Source organism: Carassius auratus, chromosome 24, assembly GCF_003368295.1.
Source record: "Carassius auratus strain Wakin chromosome 24, ASM336829v1, whole genome shotgun sequence".
NCBI classification, from domain to species: domain Eukaryota; kingdom Metazoa; phylum Chordata; class Actinopteri; order Cypriniformes; family Cyprinidae; genus Carassius; species Carassius auratus.
In genome coordinates, this window is record NC_039266.1 from 735,402 (window position 1) to 758,555 (window position 23,154).

Below are 23,154 nucleotides of genomic sequence, written 5' to 3' on the forward strand. Positions count from 1 at the left end.
TGCAAAAGAGACTTATTTTTGGTGCATTCAATTTATTCACACAACATTATATGCTTAAAAGCCCAAAAGTACATCATTGCTCTTTTGTTGTTTTTGATTGCTTCCATTGTCCTCACTTGAAAGTCGCTTTGGATAAAAGTGTATGCTAAACGACTAAATGTAACATTAACAAGAAAACTAATTGCCAAGTGGCCACATTTATCTGCGGATAAATTAAAAAAGGCCAAAGATTGGCTGATATCTTTTTGATCTATCACTGTTAATTATCTAACATCTTGGATGAACGTTTTCACCAAATTTGCAACAATGCATTCTGGCATGATCTTCTCTTTAAATGATACATTTGATGCCACCAAAGCCTTATCAGGAGGACCACATAATGTTTGACCACAGAATGTTAAACTATAAAGAGAGAGACAGACACACACATACCACATTGTACAGGCCAATGCACCAACGTTCAAACAGGATCTGTCCAGAGAAACCGTTTACAAACGCAAACCAAAGCTGAGGAAAAAAAAAGATGAAAGTGTGTTACAAAACAGAAGTGAAGATAAACAATTCTGCAAAGAGAGGGCACAAAAAAAAGATGAGTAACATGGAAACCCTCGAGCAAAATACTTTCAGACAACATCAAACTCAAGGCAAAGGTCAATTCATACAAACAAAAGCCTACACACACACGCTCATACACATGTCCACTTGCTGTCCATCCCCCACAATGTCTCCGCTATGAAGACAAAGACAAGTCTGTGAACTTTGACCTTTAAAGCTCTTCTTTGCTGGAAGCTAATCCCCGTTAAGACCCCCAAAATGCCCCTCTCCCCCAAACACGGACAGATGTGCATGGACAATCGCATTCTACAAATATAGAGACATCTAAACATTTAACCTTTACCCAGCTCTAACCGTAACAAACACACACACATAACACACACTCCAACACACAGGCCTTGGGCGAATGAGGGGGGCATGTTTCTGCACCTGCTGCCATTTTAAGGTTGTGGCACAGCTGACAAATGCTCCAGCGTGCAGAACGGTGACCCTGCCAGTAAAGCTCGCACTCTACCTAGCGCACACACACACACACACACACACACTCACACTTACACAGCTCTCGAATGACAGTGTGTATCTGGTATGCAGTTTTTTGAACTGGAAGGTCCCAGGCACTATAGATAGGGGTCAGCGGCTCTTTGTCTGTGCCTCTGTGTGTGTGTGTGTGTGAGATGGAAAGCAGAGACTAGAGGGGGCATCTCATTTATCACTGTCAAACACTTCCATAAACAGCTGCAAGCAGTCTACTTAATGTACACAAGGGTGTCTGTGTGAAAAAAAGCCAAGAAAAAGGAGAGAGAAAAAAACATTGTGGGCATGTTTGTTTGTGTGTGTGTGTGTGGATAAGGGCTAATTTTGATGACTCCTTTTAAAAAGTGATCTATCTGTAAGTAAAGCACATTCCAAAGGCAGAACCATGTTGTTTAAAGAAAAAGTTTGCCCAGAAATAAATGAAAAATAAACTTGACCTCACATCATCCCAAACTCGTATGACTTTCTTGAATTGTATTGTTTGTATTTATAACACTGTATTCTAAATAAAAAAAATGAAATAATAAAAATAAATAAATAAATAAAGGTGTGCAGAAGAAAATATATACATTTTCTAAAATATATTTGAAAATAAATATTGGTAAAATACATTCAAATACAAAATAATAATAAAATAAAATTATATATAGTCATTCTAAAGCTTTGTGCGATAAATGTACATTTTCTGAAAACGCTGCCCTCCACTGCTGCTATCAACTCTCACAACAAAACACATACCAGGAGATTTCTGAATCATACTGTCAGACTTGGCACTATTTAGTCAGTTTGTTGCTTTTCAGACATGAAACCCACTGTCTAACATCTCCTTTTGTGTTTTAAAGAATAAAGAAAACCATACAGGTTGGCAACATGAAGACAGATGATGGCAGAATTGTCATCTTTATATGATCTACCTCTTTTAAAGTCTCACGACCACTTGATTGCGATTATCATACACACCTCTATGATGTACAGAACCACATTCTTGTAGAAGCAGTACAGGATACATTTGGTGACCCGGTTGTAACTCCAAGCCCCGTGAACCAGTAACAGCTTCTCCAGGTATGAGAACTAAAGAGAGAAGAATTAAGTTTGCCGCAGGAACACATGTGAACCATTACTGCAGGAGCAGCTACCCGGATACAACAGCGCTGTGGGCAGAAGACTGCTGTGTGCTGTGTGTTGTGGTAGTGTAATTATGTTTTTAAAGATGAGATGTGTGTGTATGTGTGTGTGTGATTAATGAATTACATGAGTGTGCTTGTCTCAGACCTGGGCTATAGAGTAGTCAGATGAGTTGGTGGCTTGCATGCCCTCGTTCCCGCTGATGCCCACTCCCACATGTGCCGTCTGGATCATCCCCACATCGTTGGCTCCGTCTCCGATAGCCAGCGTGATGGCCTTCACGTGCTTCTTCACCATGTCCACAATCTCTGACTTCTGCAGTGGGGACACCCTGAAAGAAAAACAAGACAAATGTTACATCGAAGTACTATATAACTTCTCAATTATGCTTTATAATGTGTCTATGATGACTGAATCTGTTCATTAAAGGGACAACATCCTCAGACAGCAACAGAGAAGTGTGAAAGATGACCAAGAGGTTTGGTGTCAGGCACAATTTAGACCACAATTTGATTTCATTGGCTGAAATAACTTTTAATGGGTACTCTATGCAGTGCCTGATTAGAAATGTTTCAAAAATGTTTTAGAATGCATGTTGTCTGAATCACCTTGTGCTTGATGCATGAGAACCAGTGAACCAGTGAGGTTTGTTCTCTTGCGATCAAGTCTGTGTATATATATATATATATATATATATATATATATATATATATATATATATATATATATATATATATATATATATATATATATATAAATGAAATAAAGCTTAAATCAAATTTTGATGACATGGATTTGGATCAATCAAAGGACAAAAGAGTGAATATTAAAAATGTCTTCGCTGAATGAAATTCTTGAGTTTGGAACAACATCATGTGAGTAACTGAAATCACATTTTAGATTAACTATTCCCTTCAATTCTGTCATATATACCAATTATTTAAGATATAAATTGTGAAATTAAATGCATCTTCGATTTTTTTGTCTTCATGTCTTAGTATATTTGTTCTCCTAGCTTAGAATACTGTACCACTTTACCATGCTAATTAACCTGCTAGCTCAGTCCATTTACACACGTTCAAAACAAAATTTGAAAAGATATTAGGGGAAATTTTCCTAATTGCCCATTACCCAATCTGGGGAAAAAATATTTTGACAAATATTTATGCAAAAGTGATAGTGCCAAAAAAATAATAATATTGTATTCCAAGGTTTTTCTTAAATAAAAAAAAATAATAAATATATATATATATATATAAATATATATATATATTTTTTTTTTTACATTTGTTTTTTTAAGGTATTTTTTGAAGTACAGTAAATGTGTTTTGGAAAACTGAAATAACACTATTTGTTTATTATTTTTTTTAATTATACCAAGCTAAGTTTTGAAGTAAATGTGTTTTGGACATTACATTACTCAGTCAGTGCCAAAATAATATCATGATATCAACAACACACCAAGTCCAGAAGACATCTAATCATGATACTTCACTGAAACAGAAAGCACAATAAAATCTCCCTTTGGAAGGTGTTGGATGTGATTTCCAAGAAAAATTAATGATCACAGACAGACATTAACATTAATTCATTTAGAAGCTGAAGATACCCGACAAATGAGAAATGCTGCAACAAATACTTAGGAGATGTACCAATAGGAGATGTAACATTAGTGCTGCAAATATAAAGTTTCGAAAAAATTGGCCAGAAATGTGCAAGCTAGTAAAGACCTATGATGACTCTAATAGCATGGGCATGGTATACTCACAAAAATTCAAAATTGAAAAGACAAATCCCCCCCCCAAAGCGCTTTCTCTTGTCATTTTGTTGATCGATTCCACCCTTTTCCCACAATAACTCTATACCTCCCAAAATCACAGTGAGCCGGAGGGGAGATCAGAGGCAGTAGGCAGATGAAAGGCTGGCTAATGTTCTTCATGGTGGAACTGAGCAGAAAATAAGAAGCTAAAGCAGCTCTTTAAATAAACAGAATGTGAACTCAGGAAACCAAGGATGGAGCGCACACATGCAAACTTTCTCTTCAACACACACACTTGTGCTCCTCTCTGTTGGTTGTCTGTGGATTTGTGTGGTTCGGGATAGTGTGGGGGGGTTCTGCAAGGGTTGGTTCAGTCGGTTTGTAGTGCCTTGGAGACCACAGTCAGGATATGGGCTTCATGCAACAGCAAGTCAATTACTCCCTCTCACACATGGAAACACATTTTATTATCGAATCAGAATGGTCTGCAACTTGCAGCATGCTTATTTATATTCAGATTTACATTTACAGTATTGAACAATGTGATGTGAATGACTGCATTGTCTGTGTGTGAGTGGATAATGACAGTAAGTGAGTCATTAGTTTGACATTTGCACAGAGCTCAGTATATTACATTACCTCTGCACAGCCTCTCTGTTCTGGGAGCCAAGCGCTTATTTTCACCAGTTATTTAGTCACCCAGGGCAAGACATAACCTTTCATAAGGACACACACACATGCACATCCACGCAGCGTAAACTCCCTCATTTTGAGAGGTTTTTTTGGGGGTGGAGTTTATACACACACACACACACTGTTCAGTGGTAATGCCTGAATGTATACCCCAAAAACCCCAGAGAAGTTCTCTTTTATATCTTAAAAGTTTCTCCCAGACAACAATGCAATTATATGATGAGCAGACTGAGACTTATGATTATGAATTTATTACTTATTTTCTTTTTAAATCCATCTCAACTCAGTATTTCTAATCAAATTAGATTAATCTAGATTAATGTTATACCTCTACATTCTTATTAACTATATTAACTTTTACTATAACTACATTTTCCCTTTATGTAGCTAAAGATGTAAGGAAAAATTTATAACAAATATAATTATAAAATACACAGTTTATTGTAAATATATAAAGAATATTTTTATATTACCAACTATTTAAAAAACAGTATGTTGTGTATTAATTATAAGAATAATTACTGTATAGATAGATATTTCTATCTACATACACAAGAGATTTATTTATTTCTTTGTAAATAAATAAATAAAATAAATGATGAAAGTCAGTTTCTCCACTGAATAAAAATAAAAAAGGTAATTACTACTCTTTCTCTCACAATTATTTTTTCCCTCGCAACTGTGAGTTTACATTTTGCAATATATATATATATATATATATATAAACTCGTAATTGCGAGATATAAAGTAAGAATTGTGAAACAAACACCCAATTTTAAAACAAAAATAACCTCACAGTTCTGAGAATAAACTTTCAGTTCTGAGATATAAATTCAGAATTGCGAGATACAAACTCACAATTCCAACTTTTTTTTTTTCAGAATTGCGAGTTTATATCTTGCAATTCTGACTTTCTAAAATGCAACTCTGAGTTATAAAGTCAGAAATACAAGATATAAATTTGCTATTTATTTCTTGGACTTTTTCCTCAGAATTGTGAGATATAAACTCGTAATTCTGAGTTTCCCCTTAGAGTTGGACTTTATAACTCAGTTTATATCCCAGAATTCTGAGAAAAAAAGTATGCAAGCCCATTTACGTCACTGAATAGAAACTAAAAAAGTTTCTTGTGACTTTTTATCTTACAATTCTGATAAAAAAAAATTCTCAGAACTACATAATATAAACACACAATAAACACACACAGAGAAAAAAGTCAGAATTGTGATATAAAAAGTCGCAATAACCTTTTTAGTTTTTATTCAGTGGCGTAAATGGGCTTTCATAAATAAATAACAATATTATCAACTACTACCAAAATCAGTAGATCAATAGATAGATCAACTGATAGATATAAATAAAACAATAATTAAATATAAAAAGTATATGTACACACACCTAAAAAAAAAAAACATATATTTTTTATATACAAATTTCTACACACACACACACTCACACTCTCACACACACTATCATATCGTGAGTGAGATGCCGATATAAAATTATACAGCCATGTCTCTGCTGACTGTATTTGTATTTCTCCAAGTGAACTGACATAAATAACATTAGTGTGTATATAAATGTAAATTTGTGTGTGTTTCGGTCTATATACAGTACCTGCAGCAGATGACGGCCTTGCAGGACAGCGCGAGGTCGAGGAAGGACTGACGCACTTCGAAAGAGAGGGCGTATTTGAGCGTCTGCCCATCTATGATGAGCGCTAACTCATTCTCCTTCCTCAGACTGTCACCCAGCGAGGAGCAATGAGCTGTTAGTGTGGCCCTGGTTGCCTGGGGGGCAAGAAAGGGAGAAAATGTATGACCCCACACACTATAAACCCATAAATACACATATAACAACACATTTGTCAGTTTTACAGTTTAATTTCTATACCATGTCTATTGCTACATAAAACCACTTCAATACTTTCCTGAGAAACATTCCAGCACACATTTATTTCCCTAACAGTACATTTCACACACTTCTCACGCACACACATGGATCACACACACATATCAGAGCAAGAGCGTAATGCCAAAGGAAGTTGAAGGGGATGTTTTAAGTGGTGTCATTGGGGCTGTTAGTGCCACAATCTCACACACACACACACACACACACACCTGTTACACATCATCCTGTCACCCGAGACACTCTAAGCCCTTAAAGGACACAAAAAGCATGAACTGTTGGCCAAAAAGAACTTTATATGGGCAGAGAGAAAGAAAAATATGATAAAGTAAGGAGGAAGGAAAAGAATGAAATGCCAGCTAGTTAGCATTTTATAAAAATAAAAAAAGACAACCATGTCCATATTAAGATAAGAAGTCAAACGTGTGTTTGCAATGAATGCATATATGAGCCAAAAAGACATGGAGAGATAAAAAGAGAAGGTGAAATATGTGCGTGCGTGTTTATTGAATTGTGGTTGCAGGCAGTTTCTGATTGAGATCTTGATAATGGGACAGAGTCACTAATAGAGAAAACAAACATCCTTCAATCTGTAATGAGAACCATGTGGACGACACAGCATGCAACGAGGCACGGCGTTGGTGGCCACACACACACACACACAAACATACATGGACACAGCTGTTGAAGTCTCTGTCAGCGCTATGACAGCCTACGTGTAACACAGTGGATGAATTCACTCCATACTGCCGACTCGAATCAATATCTTGCTGAAACTATCGCTCTGCTCCAAAACTTGGCGAGCTGCCTATTCAAGTAGCATTTTAGGGCATAAAATGTGTGCTTTTACCCAGAATGCACTGTGCTGTACTTGTAAATGGAGCTCAGTTGTACCGGATATGCACCATGTAGTGTATTTCAAATCTTAAAAAGTATGTTTTTTAAAGGGATAGTTCACCTTACTGGTCCCCACTGACTTCCATGCATGAAAAAAAACATACAGTACAGACCAAAAGTTTGGAAACATTACCATTTTTAATGTTTTTGAAAGAAGTTTCTTCTGCTAATTAAGCCTGCATTTATTTGACCAAAAATACAGAAAAAACAGTAATATTGTGAAATATTATTACAACTTAAAATAATAGTTTTCTATTTGAATATACTTAAAAAAAATATATATTCCTGTGATGAAAAGCTGAATTTTCAGCATCATTACTCCAGCCTTCAGTGTCACATGTAACATCCAGTCGATCACATGATCATTTAGAAATCATTCTAAAATTCTGATTTATTATGAGTGTTGGAAACAGTTATGCTGTCTAATATATTTGATGGATAAAAGATTAAAAAGAACTGCATTTATTCAAAATAAAAAAACAAATTCTAATAATATATATTCTAATATTTTTCTTTACTATCACTTTTTATCAATTTAACACATCCTTGCTGAATAAAAGTATTGATTTTATTTAAAAGAAGAAAGAAAAAATATAACTGACCCCAAATTACTGACCAGTAGTGTATATTGTTATTACAAAATATATAAATATATATTTTAAAAACATCGCTTTTTTTACTTTTTTTTTTACTTTTTATTCATCAAAGTATCCTAAAAAAGTATCCCTTGTTCTGAAAAAATATTAAGCAGCAGAACTGTTTCCAACTTTGATAATGAATCATCATATTAGAATGATTTCTAAAGGATCATGTTATAATGATCCTAAAAATTCAGCTTTGCATCACAGAAATAAATGATAATTTAAAGTATAATAAATTTAAAAACAATTATTTAAAATAGTAATAATATATCACAATATTAAAAAAGAATTCTGTATTTTTGATCAAATAAATGCAGGCTTGATGAGCAGAAGAAACTTCTTTCAAAAACATTAAAATAGTAATGTTTCCAAACTTTTGGTCTGTACTGTATGCAAGTCAGTGAGGACCAAAAAGTGAACTATCCCTTTAAGAACCACATGCAGATGATTATATTATATATATATATATATATATATATATATATATATATATATATATATATATATATATATATATATATATATATATATATATATATATTGGAAATACATAAAAGGCCACTTAAGTGTACTTCCCTAACTTAACACACTTAAGAACACTTAATTAATGTTTTAATATTGTTTTATCATGCTTTGAAGTACACTTAATTTGATTCACTTATAATTCAATAATCAATAATCAGAAAGTAAATATTAATTAATGTACTGAATTGCAGTGCCATCATCACAAATGTGTAATTACAAATATATTTAAATACATGACAGGTAAGTTTCACCAGAATTACATTAGGGTTTATTTTAGTTTACCATAAATGCTTTCAATCAATAGGTATTTAATATAAACAATAGAAACAGAAAGTTTAAATAAATTTAAACAATCTTACATTTTATTTTATTTCTTAATAACATTCACGTCTCAAAATATTACATTCAGTTTACACTCAGTTTAAGTATTTTACAGTAAACTAAGCATATTAATAACAAAGTACTCCTTATAAAAGTATGTGTACTTTTTCTTTCAACACCGAAATATTGCTAAAAAACAGCCCATACTAATTTTATTTATTATCTGCCTGTATTTGTATTCTTGTGATTATTGAATTGTTAGCTTAGGAACATAATAAGGACTAATATCAAACTCTATTGAAACTAGTCACAAGTTGAGACTCCTTTGTTTCTGGAAAACGGTTTATAGCAGAACTGAGATCAGCCATCAAGATTCCTGAGTAACTAGAGCTCATCTCCTCTCCTCAGCTCAACCCAAACATGTTTAGCCTGTTAATTTGTGTGTGTGTGTGTGTGTTTATCTTTTCTTTCAGGAATTCCTGTTTGCGTTCACCTTTCCCGGGAAAACATGAAGGAAAGAAAAACAGAAACGTAATGGAAGAATTAAGACTGATTTTAGATCAAGGGAGTGCTGAAAGTTAAAGCATTAGTGTTTGTGTGTGTGTCTTAGTGTATAAACATTGGCCTGAGAAACCTGCTACTGTTAATTCACTACCAACTAATTTTCCCAGTTTATTATTAAAGACAGCTCTTTCTTTTCCGCTCTCTCTCCATTAGACTCTCACGGCTGATTCGATTTAGTATTAACTCCTGAACTTCAGACAGGATGCATCAATGTGTCTCTCTCCAGGATGTGAGTTTATAAATCTGGCACTAACAGGACTGTTTGCATATCTTATTTATTTAACAATTAAATGACCACATTAATGATCTCTGAAATGTTTGTGTACGAGCGGGTGCGCAGGTTTGAGTAAGTGTGAGTAATTAGCTTTGCGTTGCAGTTAACATCGTAATACTCCTACACAGAGGTGCTAATAAGCCGGAAGAACGTGCCAGTCAAACCTCTCGCTTTCACGCCTGCCAGCACAGTGTCCATGGGGACCGCTAACAGTCACCAAACCTTAATCCCAGGACAAACAACACACTGAAATCAGAATTCATCCTGCATTACTCCAGACATAGTTTCACTAACGATAACCATGCAATTACTTAAGAAAAGCAAAAACAAACTTATAAATTCATAGGACTAGAAAATACTGTACTAAGAAAACATACATTAACACTAAAACAGTTAACACCTACTACTTACATTGTAACTACACCATTCTGGAGGCAAAAAGAATTGACAGTAGTGGTTTTTGTTTTTATAAAATGGTAAAATTTTACAATAAGTGTTTGTTTGCAAAAAAATGTAATTCATAAAATATATATTAAAATTGATACTATAATAAAAAATAGTATGTGTGTATTGTTCATTGGTTGTTACCGATACCAAATCATTTAAAAAATGTTGGTCCCACTTTATATTAGGTGGCCTTAACTACTATGTACTTACATAAAAAATAAGTACAATGTACTTATTGTGTTCATATTGTATTGTAAAACACTTTTGCTGCTATTGAGGTGGGATGGGGTAAGGTTAGGGAGAGGGTTGGAGGTATGGGTAAGTTTAAGGGTGGGTTAAGGTGTAAAGTATGGGTCGACAGTGTAATTATAAATGTAATTACAGAAATTAAATACAGATGTAATTACATGTAGTTTTTTTTAAATATAAGTACAATGTAAAAACATGTATGTACACAATAAGTACATTGTACTAAATTATTAATTAAAATGTAAGTACATAGAAGTTAAGGCCACTTAATATAAAGTGGGTCCAAAATTTTTACTGAAATGAATCATATTTAAAACTGTTACCACTAAAATATATTTTAAAAGCAACAAATTAATTGCAAATATTTAATTGTATTTTAGATGTTTTATCGGTGGGTATTTTTTGATGCGTTTAAAGGTGTGAAATGGCAATCAAATATCTAAAATTAAAACCATAAAAATATAAAACTTAGTTTTACATACAAACATTAGTCTAATTGTTATTTATTAAAATTAACAAAAGATTAAACCATTACTAAAAATATCTATGGGTTTAACACAATGGGTTTAACTGAAAAAAAGAAGAAGTGGGATTCCTTATAGTATGCAAGATGGTACTAGTATCTCCCAAAAGATGAGAGATGCAAGTGTGTTGGGTGTGTTCAGATGATGATGAGTTTTAAAGAGCTATTTGATTGACAGAGTGGGATGACTGGACAGAGAATATTGGACAGCTGCTGGTGATGCACAGACGATCATTCTCACTCTGTAATTTCTACTGAGACCCTGATGAGACACTCTAGAGAAAACTAGTGTGTTACCCATTAAGGACTCATTTGGACTCCAGACTTCCCTTATTTGGGATGTGCATTACATTTTTCTATGTCATTCCCTGACATATATCAGAAGTGAATGTATTTCAGGATCCAAGCTAAATGTTATTTTCTGTACGTCTTTGTGCTGGGAACTGAATAGAGTACATGTTCTCACAAACACACGTACATTTATAGAAAACACCACTGTACAAGCGCACACTAACTCACAAACGGACACACACACTGCAGCTTTGTTGTGTTCTCAGGTTCCTGCGAAAAGGATCTTATCAGATTTATATTTAAAATAGAGAGAAAGGCCCCTTTGGTGTTACATATCACAGATCACATTCTCCATTCATAGAGAAATCTCTCTTTCACACACACGCACACACACACAAGTGAGTGAGTGAATGAATGAGACTTTAAGGCTAACATGACAGGTCACCTTATCTGTTCAATGGCAGTCTACCAGCAAGACAGTTCATAAACTGAGGTCTCTCTCTTTCTCCCTCTCTCTTTCTCTCACACACACAAGCAGAAAGGTTCATGACTTATGTTTAAAAAAAAAATCCCATCACAAGGCTTTTGACTTGGAATACAGTTCACCTGTGTGATACCTGGCCCCCAAACAGAGAAATCTCGATCACATGTCAGTCGTCTTGTGCATGTGCTGACCTCAGTACTGTGTATAGTATTTGTATTACACAAAGAGAACGGCAAAGAGGAGCACAAACTGTGTGTATATGATTAATGACGACTACAGTGAGCGTGTTTGTGTAAGTCATGTAATACAGGCAGTGTGACGGCTAACTTGGAACGCAGCCTATCAGAAAGATCATACAGACTGTTGTGTGTGTATGTGTGTCTGGGAAAGTAAGAGCAAATATGTGTGGGACATGATAAGAATATGTGCAAAGCAGAAAAAATGTTTGGGTAAGAATGCCTCTGTGTGTGTTACAAGGACACCAGCTGTCTGAATTGGACCGTGTGTGTGTGTGTGTGTGTCAAAGTAGAGTGACAGATGGAACTTGTCACAGAGTCTGAGTCAAAAGCCATCATGTTTACCCAGGAGGCTTTGCTGGCAGAATTTGTTTTGACGAGATTGAGCGCCAAAAGGAGATCGCGTTACTCCTAACCCCACACACACACTTACGCTCGAACACACTCTAATGCACACACTTTTCCTGTAAATTTGGGAGCCGCTGACAGACGGAGGAGGAGTTGTGTGACAGGAGAGACAGAGAAAATCGACCAATCACACCATCAACAATGATCAACTTATTTGTGCATTATATAGATGACAGACAGATTAGAAAGGAAGAAGACATGAAGGAGTGTGATGTGTTGGCCCAACTGTGCTTTACACGAAACGGCAGCTGACACACACACACACACACACACACACACTCCATATCTTCCACACAAACACACAGCTGTGACATTAGGCTCACCCCAGCCATGTCTGAGGTATTGTGGGTTATTTTAAGAGCTTGGTAAGATAAGAAAGAATTCTTTTGGAGATTTTAACCGAGGCTGAAGCTGTCCATCTCCACAAAATGCCAGTCTTTTACGATGCTTTTTTTTTACTAGCTGCATAATATGTATAAATAAAAGGCCATTAAACACTCAGTCAATAAATCACACGTGGTTGGACAATTTTCAAAAGCACAATATTGATAACTGCCAATGGCGGCCCATTAGAGGCAGAACAAAAACAACAATATAATTTATTAATTGCCATCCACTGCAACCACAAAAACCTGTTGCCAGGCCGTAGGCTTCAGTTTGAGCCAATTAGGCCTGTTCACACCAAGTACGAATTTTCGCCACAATTTTTTTTTTGCACATGCAAAAATGCTTCTCATCTGAAAATTATTCTGTGGGTTTGATATAAGCAATTCGATGCTAACAAAGGGGCATCAATACCCTTTAGCTATAATTATATTTACAGCATAGCATGGCCTCTTAAAGTCTGTATCCAACAACAATAACTATCCGATTCATCTGAACATACTGTTGTAGTTTCAGACACAATAACTGTAAACATAATGGTCCAAAAATTTAGCAACAGTATTTTTACAAACCATTATCAATGTTTCATTCCAAACAGGCAAATGTCTGAAAAAAAAGAATGAATCCTGCTGATTCCCAGGAGCCTTTGATTTCAGTACACAGTTCGGTCTGTGTGTGTGTGTGTGTGTGAGATAGATGCTCTGCTGTCTGGCCAACTGTTCTCAGAGATCTAAGACTTTACAAGCTCCCTTTATGACTATCTTTGCCTGGAAGTAATTAACCTTGTGTGTGTGAGAAAAATAGAGAAGTCGACGAAGTACAGAGTACTTGAAAAAAATATATAAGGAAAACATTATTAAAGAGACGCAATAAAATTGATAGCTATTATAATTCACCTTTTAAAACTGGAATGATGAAGCATTTCTACTTTAAAATCATTCTAGAGAACAAAAACATTCCTCTAATTGAAAAATCACCTGTGTGCGCTTTTCGGCTCTTTCTAATGTGCTTTTATGTCATAACATATATGAGTGTGTGTTCTGCTCATATGTGTGTCCATACGATCCATCACGCTTTCATCATGTTCTCAATGATGACACCAGACACCTTAATTACCTTCACCTGTACGAGAACAAAGAAAAACACTTCCCTCACCTGTCCACACCCAGTGTCCTCCAGAGACAGCCTATGAAACACTCACCAACACACACACACACACACACATATATATAAAAACACAATATGTACTCACATCCAGGGAATCTTCATTGACGATGATGAGGGACATGCCATGTGACACCAGCCTACAGGAGTAACCTGAGACGCAGTGGAGAGTTACAGTAAAGGCGTTACACAAAGCCACACATACACACCCCAACAACAACTTAACCTTATTGTATATCTGTCATTACCCAGTATCTGCTGTCCACTGGTTTATCTCCAGTCTCACCCAATTTATTCTGAGCTGTCTGTCCGCAGCGCCTGCCTGACTGCCTATCCGTCTGTCCTTCTCTGATTTCCTTAGTCTAGGAGTCTTGTGTGTTTCCAATCAGTGTCTGCTTGATATTGTATGGTGTTGTGCCGTTTTACTTCCTTGTCAGCCTACTTTAAAGCTGCTCTCTGTGATGTATTATGAAATTACAATGCAAATAAGTATTTTAGCTTAAAAATATTATGTCCTATAGAATAAAAAAAGATACATGATCTTTGAAATAATTAAGTTTATGCTTACCTAGGCTGCATTTATTTGAACAAAACTACAGTGAAAACAGTAATTTTGTTACAAATATTACAATCTAAAATAATCATTTTCTGTTATAATAAAACATTTTTTTATTTCTCTTAGAGCAAAGGTGAAATTTCAACAGCTAATATCAAATCTGAAAATGTTTAAAATGTATCACACTTTCCATGACAAAAAATAAATGTGTGTGTGTGTGTGTGTGTGTGTCTGTGTGTGTGTTAAATAATTTAACAGTTTTTAAATATTTTAAATTGTCATAATTTTTACTGTAGATTTCCAAACTTTTGACTAGTAATATAACAAAAACAAAAACAACAACAACAAAAAAATGCATAAAATAAAATCTCTTAGCATACAAATAACAAGTTGCAGAATATACATACTGGTAGTGCTTGCCTATTTTTGCATGTGTAAAATTAAAAACAAAGGTTCATATACCAGTTTTACACACCTGTTTCTGAACAGGTGTTCATTTATGTAATCCATGTTTAAAAAAAAAAAACATTTGCTTGTCTGGTTTAATTGTTTTATGTGGCCTCCCTGTCCAGCTGACAAATGCACAAAAGCCCTTCAGCTTCAGTTTTTCAGCACGATGACCCAATGATGCATTATATGTGCACAGGAATAAATGTTGAATATTAACCAAATACTTCACCCTGGGTGCAGACATAATCATCTGATGTCAAATCAACAATAGCAAAACCATGTTGTAATCAGTTATGGATTTCTACATTAGTTAGAAGTCTGACTACAAGTGCTGTTCTATTGACTACATGCTAATACAGACTCAAACAATGGCACGACTTTGTGGAATAAATATATAACCATGTATGTCACACACCAATATTGATGGCCGTCTCCTGCTTGTCTCCGGTCAGAACCCAGATCTTGATGTCGGCTCTCATGAGTGTTGCTATGGTTTCCGGGACTCCCGCTTGCAGTCGGTCTTCTATCGCAGTTGCACCCAGCAACAGCAAGTTCTGTGTGTGACAAAGAGATGAAAATACATAAATAAAGAGAGGAAGCTGGGAGAAGAAAAATAAATAAATACATATACATATACATACATATATATATATATATATATATGTATATATATACATATATATATATATATTAGGGGTGTAACGATACGCGTATTCGTATTGAACCGTTCGGTACGACGCTTTCGGTTCGGTACGCGGTACGCATTATGTATACCGAACGGTTCGTTGGAGTAATTAATTATATTTGAAAAAAAAAAAAAGAGAGAGAAAGAAATATAATGATATGCGTTCAACAAGGTAGCCCAATAACCCAAACAACGTAACAGGCAACGCCCCTGACACTCCCGAAGAAGAAAAAAACATCATCTTATATGTTTATGTTAGGCTACTCAGCAGGCGCTCGCTCACTCAGTACCCGCTGAAGGCTCGTTGCAAAATAGCCAATGCGTTTAACAGACTAGAAATGAGAAGATCCTCCAATAACCAACAGGTCTGGTGTTTGGGTGCACTTTGGATTCCCTTTAAGCTATAATGGTGATGGCAAGAGAGTGGTGGATAAAAAAACAACGGTATGTCGCATCTGCAACATGACAGGGTACACCAGCGGGATTACAAAAAAAAACAAACAAAAAAAAAAACAGCGGGAATATCTGGGATATATGCGTCAGTACTATCTGGGAAAAGACGAAAAAAAGGAGAAACATGCACGCAGCAAACTATCCCTGCAGCATTTAGAAACTATAGCTTACAGGGAATCCAACCCAAACACCAGACCTGTTGGTTATTTTAGGATCTTATATTTCTGGTCTGTTAAATGCATTAGACATTTTGCAACGAGCCTTCAGCGCGTGCTGAGTGAGCGAGCGCCTTCACATATCGTGCCTAAAAACGCATGGAAAACGCTAAGCGCGTCTTTCTCCTCCTTTCCAAAGCGCTTGGGCAGAAGCGCTCATGAGGCGTCTGTCTTTGCTAAGCAACAATGACGTGCTCTCTCCATGAGACGCGGAAATTTCAGCGAAGGATAAATGGATTTGCAGCTCTAAAAATCGCTTGCAGTAGCTCTGCTACTGAATTTATTTCAAAATTGCAATCCATATACAACTATGATCAGCTGTTCCTTCATCTTGGCTGAGCTCTCAACGTTGTTACGGGAAAGGATGAAGCTGATTGGTTGGTTCTTGTCACATGACCCGCGGTGCGCTTGCGGCATTCTGAAAAGTTGAGATGTTTTTACATTTTGCTGTATCTAAAACGTATCGAACCGAACCGAACCGAACCGTGACATCAGTGTATCGTATCGAACCGAACCGTGAATTTTGTGAACCGTTACACCCCTAATATATATATATATATATATATATATATATATATATATATATATATATATATATATATATATATATATATATATATAAACTTTACAAATCAAAATGCTAACATCACCACAAAATTGAATTGAACAATATTAATTTAACCAAATGTATAAAAATAATATAGTGAAATGATCAATATCATCTTGTTGTTGGGAAATATACCATACCATACCATACATATAATTGCATGTTGATGGCTAATTTATAGTGTAAAGTTATATTTATTTTGAAAAATGCAATAAAATAAAATTACAGCATTTTACTTAATCCTTAAAACAAATTATAATATATGTATATATACACATAAATTTATAAAAAAGTGATTTAAAGTGATCGTTAAAAAAAATTATATATATATCACTTTAAATTTATAATTCTACATCCTGTTCTTTAACTTAAAAAACAACTGGATTATGATGCTAGTGTGTTATGTGTGGTTTACTAGGAAGTTACTTTAATGACCTTATGTCTTTATTATATTCTGGTTTTCTAGATATGATTTGTACCCCTTCTTTAATGCCATTCTATGTGATTTTTCTTATTTTATTCTCCACTGGCAAAAATTATAAACCTGATTTCTTGACAGTAATAGCACACCCTTCTTCAAAAATAGCACAATTTGAAGTATCATTCATGTTTTGAAAACTTCAAACCAAAGCTGAAAGCACCACTAAACACAGCCTCACACAGAAGCAAACAGAAACTCAGCTAATACAGGCAATCTAAGACCTCAACATTTTTCACACCTTCTCCTCTCCATCTTTCACCATGCCTTATCCATTTCTTTTTAATAATTCCTCTCTCCCTCTGTGAGAGTATGCGTTTGTGGGGAGATATATGAGGAGTTTTTGGTGTATTTATGTGTGTGTGCAGAGGTAACACAGTAGTGTTGTTGACTGGTTTTATGGGGCTCTTGGCAGACTGGTGCAGGTAATTATCCTCGCTGTGGTATACCAACCCCTCCTCAGACTACTAATCTGGGCCAGAGCTCTGAAAAGCACAAAAAACCCAACAAACTGGATTTTCACTGTGTCCTGGGGCTCAGATCTCTGATCAGTACTTTCAAAGTTTTGCAGTACTGTGTAATCCGTCCTGACTAAGAGGCAGTTAGTCTATAGCTTGTAACGGTTAATGAGAGCTCAACAGAGCACCACCTTATGCACAAATCTGAGTTCACAAGTATGAAAATTTAATGTTACAGTGCCACCTTTTGACCAGTAAAGGCACTGCATCTGGAGCACAGCCATGTGCAAAAGATGCTAGTCTCAGCACCAGACTCTCTCATGTATAATGAACATAACACATTTTTATATTTATATATATATTTATAATTTACAAGATTTCATATTTATATCAAAAATATAAAATCTTTTGTTTTTTGTTTAATGTAAGAATCATAGAATGCCTGTCACTTCACTCATGCACCTAGTGATTTTTGCAAGACATCAATATGTGAACGTATTGGCATAATTTCAATCAGTTTTCCATCCACACTGACAACCATTCTTATTACTATGCCATTAGTATAGCAACGAATGCAGATATTCACAGGTGCATCTCCAAAAAATAGAATATCATGAAAAAGTTTTTTATATATATATTTTAGATTCATTACATGTAAAGTAAAACATTTCAAATGTTTTTTGTTTTCATTTAGATGATAAGCGCTTACAACTAATCAAAGTCAAAATTCCAGTATCTCAAAATATTAAAATATTTCCTAAGATCAATAATAAAAAAAAATATTTGCAAAACAGAAAAGTTCAAGTTCTTTAAAGTATGTTCATTTATGCACTCAATACTTGGTCGCGGCTCCTTTAGCAGAAATGACAGCTTCAGTGAGGTGAGGCATGAAGCGAGCAGCCTGTGTCTCTGCCGTAGCACTATTGAGTCTTAAGCTCGTCTGTATTGTTGGATCAACTGTTTCTCATCTTTCTCTTGAAAATATCCCATAGATTCCATATGGGGTTCAGGTCAGGCACGTTGGCTGGCCAATAGAGCACAGTAATATCATGGTCAGCAAACCACTTGGAAGTGGTTTTGGCACTGTGGGCAGGTGCTAAAGTCCTAATGGAAAAGGAAATTTAGCATCTCCTCCAAAAAGCTTGTCACCAGATAAAGTGCTCCAAAATCTCCTAGTAGACGGCTGCATTGACTATGGACTTGATAAAACACAATGGACCAACACCAGCAGACGTCACGACACCCCAAATCATCGATGACTACGGAAACTTCACATTGGACTTCAAGCAGCTTGGATTATGTGCCTCTCCATTCTTCCTCCAGACTCTACCTCCTGATCTCAAAATTAAATTAAATTTATGCATTTAGCAGATGCTTTTATCCAAAGCGACTTACAGTGCATTCAGGCTAACATTTTTTCACCTTGTGTTCCCTGGGAATCGAACCCACAACCTTGTGCTGCCATCGCAATGCTCTACCACTTGAGCCACAGGAACAAATGAAATGCAAACTGTACTTTTATCTGAAAAGAGGACTTTGAACCACTGAGCAACATTTCAGTTATTTTTCTCTTTACCCAGGTAAGATGCTCCTAACATTGTTTCAGAAGTGGCTTGGTAGCAACTTTCCTGAAGACGTCTGAGCATGGTGACTCTTGATGCACTGACTCCAGCTTGAGTCCATTCCTTGTGAAGCTCTCCCAAGTGTTTGTATTGCCTTTGCTTGACAGTATTCTCAAGCTTGCAGTCATCCCGGTTGCCTGTGCACCTTTTCCTACCCAATTTCTTCCGTCCAGTCAACTTTGCATTTATTATGCTTCGATACAGCACTCTGTGAACAGCCACCCCTTTCAGTAATGACCTTCTGTGACTTTCCCTCTTTGTGGAGGGTGTCAATGACTTCTATAACCACTGCCAAGTCAGCAGTCTTCCCCATTATTGTGGTTTCAAAAAACAAGAGATACCCAGACTTTGTACTGTATGGATGGTCATTTAATGAATCTCAAATGTAAATATTATCATATTTTGAGATACTGTAAGCTCTAATCATCAAAATTAAAACAAACAAAAAATGTTTTTTGAAATATTTTACTTAACATGTAATAAATATAGCATATATGAAAGTTTCACTTTTTGAAGTAATTACTATAAAAAAAATAATGCACCTGTAGATGTGTGCAAATGAACAATACATCCTTTAGCACACCTGTTATATCCATTTTCAAATCTAAACTTTGTGTAAAAAAAAAAAGTGGTTATTTATGTGAACCAGAACTGTAGTAAAAGTCTGGTTTGGTCAAAGTAAAGACACACTGACCCTTGAATAATACCTTTCCTAACCCTTGATTACATGTAATAGTGACATGCATGGCATAGATTCCATACCTTCTCTATGAGTTCGTAGCATTCCTCCAGTTTCTGTGCTCGGTCCTTTAGCACAGTGCTGACACGATTGTACTCCTTCAGCCATTCCCGATACGCACCCTCCTCGAGGTCCACATATGCGAAACAAAGTGTCCTCAGCCCTGAACATGAAAACAAACACAAACTAAAAGTTAATCTAAAGAGAAGATAAAATGTTAATTAACCTTCAAACGATAACATATTAATAAACTCTTCACCTTCGGTGGCAAACTGCTCCAGATGGACCACAGTCAGGTCCTTATACTGGGATGCCTCATTCAGACGCTCAAAAATCACATTGTCCTGTAATACAAGCATAACATCACTAGACTACAATGGCTTGTGCCATACCCATACTGAGAATTTTTTTAATAAAATCAGCTGTCATCACAAAAATAAATTACAATTTTAAATTGTAATAATATTTTACAACATCAATGTTTTACTGTATTTTTGATCTAACAGACACTTTTAAATAGTAGTTTCCATTCTGTCTCTATGCTAATTATGTGGCTTGTGTGACACGCACCGCTCCCTTGCAATAAAGTCTAAGCTTTCCCGTAGGTGTTCTGACAATCACTGACATCCGTTTGCGATTGCTGCAAAAAAGGCACAGGCATTGAAACACAACGTACTGGGTATTTCGGATGTAGTGAGAGCTCACAGCTGATTCCTACCTGGAAAATTCCAGTACATTCAGAAGCTCATATGTCTGCTCTTTTCCTCTCTTGAGAAACAAACACAAGAAATGTACACATTAACCATACACAAGTTTTGGTTCATCATTAATGGCAAGAATACACATACTAACCGCTTCTATGATGACTGAATGTGGGGTTCGTGCCGTAAATACAAAGCCCAGACTTTTGGCGCCTTTAACCAGTGCTCCTTCATCTGAAAACACAAGATTATGCAAATATCATTTAAAAGCCCCCAAGGCTAAAAGAAATCCAGTAAAAACAGTTACATCATTAAATATTATTACGGATTAAAATAACAGATTTCTATGTCAATACATTTTAAAAACGTAATTTATTCCTGTTATGTCAAAGCTGAATTTTCAGCATCATTACTCCAGTCTTCATTGTCACACGATTCTTCAGAAATCATTTTAATACGTGGAATTGCTGCTCAAGAAACATTTCATATTATTACTGGTGTTGTTGCATAATATTTTTTCTTTTTTTTTGGAAATGTGATACATTATTTCTAGGATACTTTGACGAATAGAAAGTTCAAAAGAAAAGCATTTATTTGAATCTTTTTTACATTATAAATATTTTAGAAATAAATACTTTGTCAATTTAATGCATCCATACTGACTCCAAACTTTTGAAAGATAGTATGTATATATAAAAATAAACAAATTAATATAAATTATTTATATTAAATATTACATTAATTAATTGATATTAGTACATTTCTTTCAAAAAAATAAATTCTAAACGTAAAATAAATCATTAAATAAAATCATAATTTGTTTTGCACAAATGCAAAACTTTACACTGCTAAATATGAAAAGGAGTTCTTGCCTGTCTTGAAATCACATAATTTTTTTATTATATGAAAACGGTTTTAAGTGTGACAGTTAACTGGTTAACTCAAATCAGATCAGACATATATTTAGAAACCAACGAGAAGGTTGTGGTACCTGGTGAGGAAGCCTGGAAGATAATTTGGTTTCCTTCTCGCTCAGGAACAACAGTATGACAAACAGCCATCATGGTCAAAAACTCACAAATCTGTGGAGATGTAGGCTATAGAGAAAAGAAAGAAGCAGATTTTAACGATTACCATACATAATTCACAAGAAACTGTTTTGATATCCAAGCTACGACAGAATAATAACAGCTATAAAGCTCTTACGTGATTCTTCTCAATGTTCTGGATAAGAGCAGGATCATCAAACTCAGTGGAATTATGACTTGTAGAGGGAAGGTGACTGCAAAATACAACAGATTTAATTAGATGTAATGGACAACATAACGTAATAATGCACATTATCTTCTTAGTCCTGCGTAATATCCGCTTTGGTACATGACAGAGATAGAATCAGCAGCATCTGACCTGAAGTCCTCCATGGATCGATCGCAGTCCAGGTCTGGGAAATGCCTGGAGACAGCATTATAGATCAGTGGCCACTCACACAAATATAAACAAAAAGTAACCGATCAATGCACACTAATAGAGCCAGAACGATGCAAAGCACAAAGATAATGCGAGTGTATTGATGGAACGAAAGCAAAGGAACACTACAATTACCCGTATGTAATTCCAGCTATCGTGCACTTCTTAAAATGCATGATGTTGCAGGTAAGAGTGCCGGTCTTATCTGAAAACAGATATTTTACCTGAAAAAGAAAGAGACAGTGAATAAGATGTACGGGAGTTGAGGTACATCTAAATTTGTGAAAGATAATGGGAGGAGCTTCTCCTCACTTGGCCGAGTTCTTCATTCAGATTGGACGTTCGGGCCATAGCAGGAGTGTCCGTCTCGGCGTAATACATCTCAACATCCTGTGAACATGCATGAAGAACAAAGCACTTATTCACAGAGAATCATGGTTTCGGCAAAGAAATACTGTTTTTTAACACTGTGATCAATTGATACCAATGAAATTGGTGATTAATGTTCATTATTATTTTACCCAGTTGATGAAGAGAGCCTGTGTGAATTTGACCACTTCTAGTGTGACCAGGAGGCTGATGGGAATCAGGTTGTTATAGAGGATGATGAAGGTTAGCAGATTGTACCAGAAGTTCAGAGATATGTCACCTGGATACACAACCACATATTTGTTATATATTATATATTATAACCACATAGCTTATTTAATAAAGGCTAACATATGCAAAATTAATTAAAGT

At 35.4% G+C, this 23,154-nt stretch overlaps 1 protein-coding gene across 7 annotated transcripts in view; it reads right to left on the reverse strand.

Annotated features, from left to right (window-relative positions):
- Positions 1-23,154, reverse strand: part of atp8a2 (ATPase phospholipid transporting 8A2) — a 56,071-nt gene that overhangs the window by 11,600 nt on the left and 21,317 nt on the right. For all 7 annotated transcript variants that reach the window (XM_026200495.1, XM_026200494.1, XM_026200497.1 and 4 more), the window contains 17 exons: positions 22,935-23,062; positions 22,726-22,803; positions 22,549-22,637; positions 22,354-22,398; positions 22,153-22,228; positions 21,938-22,043; positions 21,098-21,180; positions 20,964-21,013; positions 20,816-20,885; positions 20,505-20,589; positions 20,269-20,408; positions 15,404-15,542; positions 14,071-14,135; positions 6,284-6,456; positions 2,362-2,545; positions 2,050-2,160; positions 433-507 (listed from right to left, as the gene is read on the reverse strand). In XM_026200495.1, the coding sequence (XP_026056280.1) occupies positions 433-507; positions 2,050-2,160; positions 2,362-2,545; positions 6,284-6,456; positions 14,071-14,135; positions 15,404-15,542; positions 20,269-20,408; positions 20,505-20,589; positions 20,816-20,885; positions 20,964-21,013; positions 21,098-21,180; positions 21,938-22,043; positions 22,153-22,228; positions 22,354-22,398; positions 22,549-22,637; positions 22,726-22,803; positions 22,935-23,062 (1,697 nt within the window). The remainder of the gene's footprint in view (positions 1-432; positions 508-2,049; positions 2,161-2,361; positions 2,546-6,283; positions 6,457-14,070; positions 14,136-15,403; positions 15,543-20,268; positions 20,409-20,504; positions 20,590-20,815; positions 20,886-20,963; positions 21,014-21,097; positions 21,181-21,937; positions 22,044-22,152; positions 22,229-22,353; positions 22,399-22,548; positions 22,638-22,725; positions 22,804-22,934; positions 23,063-23,154) is intronic.